At 38.8% G+C, this 8,006-nt stretch overlaps 1 protein-coding gene across 1 annotated transcript; it reads left to right on the top strand.

The window, feature by feature from the left end:
* Window positions 1-666: 666 nt before the first annotated feature.
* slc24a5 (solute carrier family 24 member 5) lies at window positions 667-7,466 on the top strand. The gene is made up of 9 exons (XM_028583712.1): window positions 667-1,024; window positions 1,319-1,498; window positions 2,361-2,444; window positions 2,697-2,800; window positions 2,968-3,068; window positions 3,854-4,137; window positions 4,278-4,484; window positions 6,587-6,688; window positions 7,037-7,466. Exons 1-9 carry the CDS (start codon window positions 868-870, stop codon window positions 7,357-7,359), a joined length of 1,542 nt encoding a protein of 513 aa, XP_028439513.1. The 5' UTR covers window positions 667-867; the 3' UTR covers window positions 7,360-7,466.
* The last annotated feature ends 540 nt before the right edge of the window (window positions 7,467-8,006 follow it).

Raw genomic sequence — 8,006 nt, 5'->3', positions numbered from 1 at the left:
CAACATATTTACAATCTGCTGGGCACAGGGTGGATGCCTTTTGCGATAACCGATGTCACTTGTTTACAATAAGTAAAATGAATTTTTAAGTTACTCAAACAAGTAGGCTACAGAAAATAGACTTTGTTACAGTAAATGTAACGCTACTTCTGAAAGATATCAATCAAGATCTGCAGATGTGTGATCTTTTGGTACAGTCTGTATTTGAGCTCCGGAAAAACTAGTAGGCCGAATCTTTAACATTGAGCATTCTTTGTCACATATAGCTCATATTTATATCAGGCCTATATTGTTTTTTCTTCTTCGTTTTATAGAAATAGCTGTGACCAAAAATGATGGCTTTGCAAAAACATTTCAGTAGTCTATACCAAACATAGATGTAGGCCTATTATAAAAAAATAACTAAATCACTTTGCAGCCACTACAGTGTATCTCTTCGGTGGTAAGATCAAGCATCAATTAGCGTTGATGTAAAAGTAGGTCTAGGTACGCTTCACCTGCAGAGCTTATAAATATTTACAGGCATAGACTGGCATAGGCTACATTTTGTGTGTGTGTGTGTGTGTGTGTGTGTGTGTGTGTGTGTGTGTGTGTGTGTGTTACAGTGGGTTCACCCCTGATGCGCCTCAGGCTGGAGCGTGTTCAAGTCGACTGGAATGACGCGCAACTCGTGATCCCCCCCATTCTCTGTAGCGCCAGGCCTTAAAAGATGCTTTCTCCCCCCAATAATCTCTCTCAGCAGCTTGTAGTCGTAGTGTAGTGTTAGATGCAGCTTTAGCCCGCAATTAATTTCTTGCAAGCTTATTAGAACGAAACATATGACTCCTTGGAATAACTGCTAATTGTACTTTAGTTACTCATATAACAATGAATAAGGTTGCAGCTCTGCAGAGAAAGAAGAGGAAAGATTTTATACCTTACTTTCTTGGATTTGTAATATTTTTATATTGCACGGTCCATCTTGTATCATATACCGCAAAAACAGCACAGGAAACCCACTCCACCAGAGTGCGTCGGGCTCTTGGTAAGAAAATCGTGTGTGTGTGTGTGTGTGTGTGTGTGTGTGTGTGTGTGTGTGTGTGTGTAATTTTGCTTAGCCTATTTGTAGTGTTTTTAAATCTCCCACAATACTACTAGATAGGCAACTGGCTCAGCAACTGTGACACTGTTCGCTCACTCTTGTCTTATATTGGTATGAAAATACCGTTTAACTTGCCATTATGTTGTGTGTGTGTGTGTGTGTGTGTGTGTGTGTGTGTGTGTGTGTGTGTGTGTGTGTGTGTGTGTGTGTGTGTGTGTGTGTGTCCTGCTGTTTCAGAGAATGAGACTAAATGCATCTTATCACAGTCCTCTGAGTTTCCTGGTGGCTTCTTCACGGTGCAGGAGAGGAAGGATGGAGGGCTCGTCATTTATTTCATGATTATTTTCTACATGCTTCTGGCTGTCGCAATTATCTGCGATGATTACTTTCTGCCCTCTTTAGAAGTGATCAGTGAACGTAAGTGACAAGAAATATTATTGCACCATAGCATGAACTGTATTACGGTAATATACTATAATTGTGGTAATAATGATTTATACGATTACTATAGGCAAACTTATAGTAGACTTTATAGATAGATATAGATTTTGTAGGACTCTTAAGAATACCTAAATATGTGGACAGATTGTGTATAAGTCCATACATATAATATGTTATATATGTTTAACTGATGGAACAGTTCTTAAGTTGTATTTTAATGAATGGAAATAGCTTTTACCAGGGTGTGGTTGTGGTGTTTCCACTCTGTGTTTCTACATTTGCTTTAGATGTGGATCTCTGTACCATCATCATCAATTATACTAACAATAAACATAACTAATTATTATTGTCATTATTCAATTCTTTCTTCAATGGATCAGTTAATCGTTTGGCCTATGAAAAGTCTCACAAAGTAGTGAATGCCAAACACAAGATCTGAGGCCCAAGGTGATGTTTCAGATGTCTTGTTTGTTCGACCAACAGTCCAAAACCCAAACATATTTGGTTCAAAATTATATAAAACTGAGAAAAGCAAATCATTTATTATCAAAATTGTTAATTTTTTGTCAATGGACTAATCGATGAATTGAATAATTCTTAATAAGGTGTAAACCTGACTAATAAACTTACACTGGGTGGAACTGTACAATGTCATACAATACCACACATGACTGCTCTGCTCTATAATAACATGTATGGACATTACCTGGTCATATTTTAGGTTGTAGTTTGTGCTGTAGTTGAATTTGATTGCATATAATAATCAGGTGTTTCTATTATTTTTGTACACGCCATGCAAATTGTCATGTATTCTTGTTTTATTTTGTGTTTCTCTCAGGTCTGGGACTGTCTCAGGATGTAGCAGGAGCCACATTTATGGCAGCTGGGAGCTCTGCACCTGAACTGGTCACAGCCTTTCTGGGTAATCATGCATTATTATGATAATAACTACAACCGGCGATGTTGATGGTGACACCAACATCGTCATCACTGTCACCGTATTCTTTGCCAACCCGATGAACTGTGACTCCACCACCATAAGGGAACAGAGAGGGATTGTGGCCTTTTGAATAGGACATGTTGTCCTCTGCTCTTTATTTGCTCCTGACATTTCTTTATATTTTTCATCAATGCTCTGTCCTCAGAACTAAGATGTGCTCTTTATGTGTGTTAGGTGTGTTTGTAACAAAGGGAGACATCGGGGTCAGCACCATCGTGGGATCAGCCGTCTACAACCTGCTAGGAATCTGCGCTGCATGTGGACTCTTGGCCTCTATGGTACATTCTGACACAATCACACACTCGCAATATTCAAACAAAGATTACCATCCTACTAACTACCTGTACACAAGAGCAGCACCTTTACTGGGTCAAAGCGGAAGAATCCTTGTGTAAATTGTTTTTTTATAAGCTGTGAACCATTTCTTTTTTATTTCCTTTATCAGGCCGGGCGCCTCACCTGTTGGCCACTGTTCAGGGACTGCCTGGCATATAGCATCAGTGTTGCTGCTGTTATTGCCATCATTTCTGATAACAAGGTGTACTGGTGAGTGTCAGTGTGTATCGGCATCTGGTTACGTGATCTTCAAACCACCTTACACAACTTGCATGTAAGGTGGTTGTAAAAGACAAAGTCAGAGGCAGCTGTTTATTGCATCGTGTGACACTGAGAACAACAAATGAAAACAGATCACAGTGTAGTACAGTACTGTGACTCACTGACATTTATTACACTGACTGTACCGAGCAATTAATTAACCATAAATAAGACAATATCACATCATAAAGACAACAAAATGTGACGGAAACAGGCTAACAACTCCCAAAATGTCCTTAATCTATTGATTTTTGTTGTTTAAAATATATTTAAAAAAAATCACCTGCTTAATTAGGGCTGGGTGATATGGCCAAAATATTTTATCCCAATATACGTCATTTCACGACATAGCATGTTTTCTGGTAATTCAATAAATAAATAGTCCATATGAAATAACCACATGGTGAAGCCTATTTTTTTTGTAATACTCCTGTATGAATTAAATACTTGACAACCGAAAATTACTGAGTATTTTCTCACATAAAGCATTGTCCAAATGACAAATAATATTGCTGTAACGCAGTTCAGTCGCTGTTTTTTTTTTTTTTTTGACATTTCGATAGAAACAATACTGAAAAATATATATGATAGACATATTTATCATTTTGACGATATATATACATATCGCTCAGCCCTAACTGCTCAGACACTTTTGAGGTCATTTTTGCACAATATGTTTTCTTTGGTAAATCTTATACAGGCAAGGTAATGAACTCAGATGTTGCTGTTTACAGGTATGACGCTGCATGTCTGCTTCTGGTCTATGGCGTCTACATCATGGTTCTGTGCTTTGACCTTCGCATCAGTGAGTTTGTCCTGAGGAAGCTGAGCCCTTGCTGCACCTGTCTGGGTAAAGGATCCGATGAGAAGACTGAGACACAGCCTCTGTTGGGCTGGAGCGACGAAACCAGTCTGCGAGTCCGCAGTCGCTCCAGAACAGACAGTGGGATCTTCCAGGACGACTCGGGATACTCTCAGCTGTCCCTCAGCCTGCATGGCCTCAGTGAGATTCCTGAAGGTAAAACCCACTTCTTAGCACACTGTTTACCAGTATTTGTGTCAAACTGGAGTAATCCACTTTGCTGACCTTCACGACCCCTGATGATTTGTGTGGTACAAATTCACTCATAACATGTGTGTCTGCTTGTGTTCCAGCAGAGCATAAAAGTGTGTTTGCTGTGCCGGAGAGCGACCTGAAACGGGTTTTTTGGGTTCTGTCTCTGCCCATCATCACTCTGCTTTTCCTGACCATCCCTAACTGCAGGAGAAGGTTCTGGAAGGGATGGTTCATGATAACCTTCTTCATGTCAGCTGTCTGGATCTCAGGTTTCACATACGTGCTGGTGTGGATGGTGACTATTGTCGGTAAGATCGTCGTTTGAACTTTGGCATTTTGTGACGCTTCAGATTGTATAAAATCGGTACATTTCCTCAGTGTCTTTACTTTAGTTGCCAGTGTAATCAGCCTGTCACGCACCAGGTTACAGAACCTTTAAAGTCTTTAAAACTTGTGAGAAAAAATTTCTGATTTGCAGAGTAGAATCACATGTTGGTCTGCTGGCTAATTCCTGAGATGCCATTGTCATGGAGGGTAAGGAGGGGGGTTATTGTAGCCAGTGGGCCAAGTGCATAACCAGGATTACAGCCTGCTTCATCCTTAAGGAAACAGTCATGTGAGCCCTGGCTGTATATACAGAAGTAGCCACAGGCACATGTCGAAGAACATAAAACTGACCTCAGATCAGGCTGAAAGGGAAGCTTCATCATGTGACGGTGGTAGGTCTACTGAAGTATAATAAGATTATTATCCTGTAGTCGTCAGATTGGCTCACATGAGAGGAGAGTTTGGTCTTATGAAAGAGCAGGCATGGGACCGTGCAGGTAGAACTGAACATACAGTATATGTGATTAAGAATGTTGGAAACATTCCTGTCTATGGTTCAAAATATGTGGTAAATATTTGGGTACCACTGGAGCTTAAATACACCTTTTGGTCTTCTATGGTGTAAGAGAGTCCAAAAAATAAAACAACTCTCTCTTTCAAATCCAAAAACTAGAGCTTAAACTAAAATTTGTGATGCCATTGAGTATAAGGTGTTGAACTGCTCTAGACAATGAATTGGGAAAGATGTTATAGATGCATGACTGATATATTTTTTTTATATATAATTACTGATATAATTACCTTTTTAAAAAAAATCTCACATATACCCCCTGCAGTACTCCAAAATACCTCTATGGGTAGGTGCATCCCAATTTGAGAAACACTGATGTAGATGACACTAAGTGCACCCAGGGAAATATGGGTACATTTTCTGTTTCAGAAGTACAATAGAATAAAGCTCAAAAAAGAAAACAAACATTCTGAGGGTCCACAAAATCAGTCTCCCATTCAATTGGCTTTGGAGCAGCTCCAAGTTTTATACTTGATGACTTACTTCCTGGCTTTGAGAGAGCGAGAGTAGCTCATGTTCACAAATATTAATTGAACTTTCATAGGCCATGAAAATAACATATTGGAATGAAATGTAGGTGGTGGTAGACTAACAGAAAATATTTTCCCCACAACTGCCTCCAATCAGAGTCATAGCTGCCACGAGGACTCGTGGTCATGTCTGTAATATTTCTAGAAATTTGGGTGGTGTATAATGACATGAAAGGATTTCAAGGATTACACCAGTTGGGTCTTCTTGTAAGGCTTGGTCTTATACTGTTTGACTAAATTTGACAGTTTTGGGGCAAATAAAATACATAAATGAAAGGAATTGTCTCCACCAGAATTACACACCTGGCACCATCACATAATGTAAGAGAAAACATTTACAGTACACATAATGGAACAGTTAAATCATGAATAAAACATAAAATGTTGTATTGTTTTTAAATGCTCAACTAGTGTCTAAAATAGGCCAGTACTCACAAGTATTGAGTATCAGCACTTCTGATTTTTGTCCACATGAGGCTGATATTTATACTTGGGGGGGAACAGACATTCAGCACCCCCCATATAGCCCAGATGCAATGATCCTTTGTTTCATAACCACATTTTAAGCACTGCGATGATTTGACTGTGAGATTAACAGTTGAATCACGCTCCTTAGATTGAATAGTCGGACTATTCTGGGTCACCACTACAAGATATGCATATGGATATGAATGTATGCAAGACACATGCGATTAATAAACTGCTGTTTAGGGTACTGGCACTTTTTTTGGGTCCAATTCAGGCACTGTGCTCAACACATTGTGTTAATTTAGAGGCTTATTGAAATGTTCTTAGGTGGGCGGGGATCTGTTGAGAGAATTTGGTCTTATGATCTCAGTATTACTAAAATCCTGCTACGGCCCTGACTCCAGTGATTACTGATTAACCACCAGTTGAGATCTGCTGCTTTCCTCTCCCTAGCTTGATGTTGTTGGAAGAGGGGGGACTCTGATTGTTGTGGGTTTGTTCTATGTTAACACAGGCGAAACCCTTGGCATCCCCGATACAGTTATGGGACTCACTCTGCTGGCTGCTGGAACCAGTATACCCGACACCGTAGCCAGTGTGATGGTGGCCAGAGAAGGTAAACACCAGTAACACATTTATCAGATGCAATTCACAACAGTCCTGGATATAGTTTGAGGCCAGCCATAACAAAACATTGAAATTAAGACTAATTTGCCTCCTTTGCAAATTCCTTTTTCATTAGCAACACCACAGATTTATTTACTAAATAATAACCTGCTGAAAGATATGCATGTGGAAACTATTGATTACTCATTCACTTTGCTGAGCCACTTTCCCATTAGCCATCGTAGAACTGACAAGAAGTTAACTTTTTTTTTCTTAACTTGAATACCGAAATTCTGTGTGAATAGACTTAGATCCAGTATGTAAATGTTTAAAACGTTAAGTGTTTTCTGTTTATCAGGGAAAGCTGACATGGCCATGTCCAACATTGTGGGCTCTAATGTTTTCGACATGCTGTGCCTGGGCCTGCCCTGGTTCATCAAGACTGCCTTTGTAGACCCCAACAACCCGGTAGAGGTCAACAGCACCGGGCTCGTCTTCATTTCCATTACGCTCCTCCTTTCAATCGTCTTCCTTTTTGTAGCAGTGCACATTAACGGATGGAAGTTGGACTGGAAGTTGGGACTCGTTTCTCTATTCTGCTACATCCTCTTTGCCACTCTGTCCATCCTGTACGAGCTAGGGATTATTGGAAACAATCCCGTAAGACTGTGCAGTGATTGAGATCTGACCTCCCAAGGACTGAGGCCATATTTCAAACAGAGACTCAACAGTCCAGAAACACAACAGAATTGTTAAACCTATGAATCATTAAATGTCAAGACAAGGAAGCATGGTCCCACTCCCATTCTTTTAAAGATTTAAGATATTGTGCCATGGAAGACATGTGCTGGTCACAGGATGATCGCCATTAGTTTTATATTTATTTATATATATATATATATATATATATATATATATATACATACATATATATACATATATATATATATATATACATACATATATATACATATATATATATATATACATATATATACACATATATATATATATATATATATATATATACACATATATATATATATATATATATATATATACATATATATATATATACACACATATATATATACACATATATATATATACACACACATATATATATATATATATATATAAATTTAAGGTGGAAATGTGCCAAGGATCAAAATGTGTGCCTGTCAGATCCAGACTCCCCTTATCATACATCAAAGAACCATTTTCAAGTTCTGACAGGTCTTCTGTCTTACTCAAGGACCATAAACAGAAAATGTGCTGTCACAGGAGTGACTGCCAAGTTCGAATAAATCCAGAACTGACAAGTCAAG

This window comes from Perca flavescens, chromosome 1 (assembly GCF_004354835.1).
Source record: "Perca flavescens isolate YP-PL-M2 chromosome 1, PFLA_1.0, whole genome shotgun sequence".
Taxonomy (NCBI): domain Eukaryota; kingdom Metazoa; phylum Chordata; class Actinopteri; order Perciformes; family Percidae; genus Perca; species Perca flavescens.
This window is presented reverse-complemented; position numbering and strand designations above follow the sequence as displayed.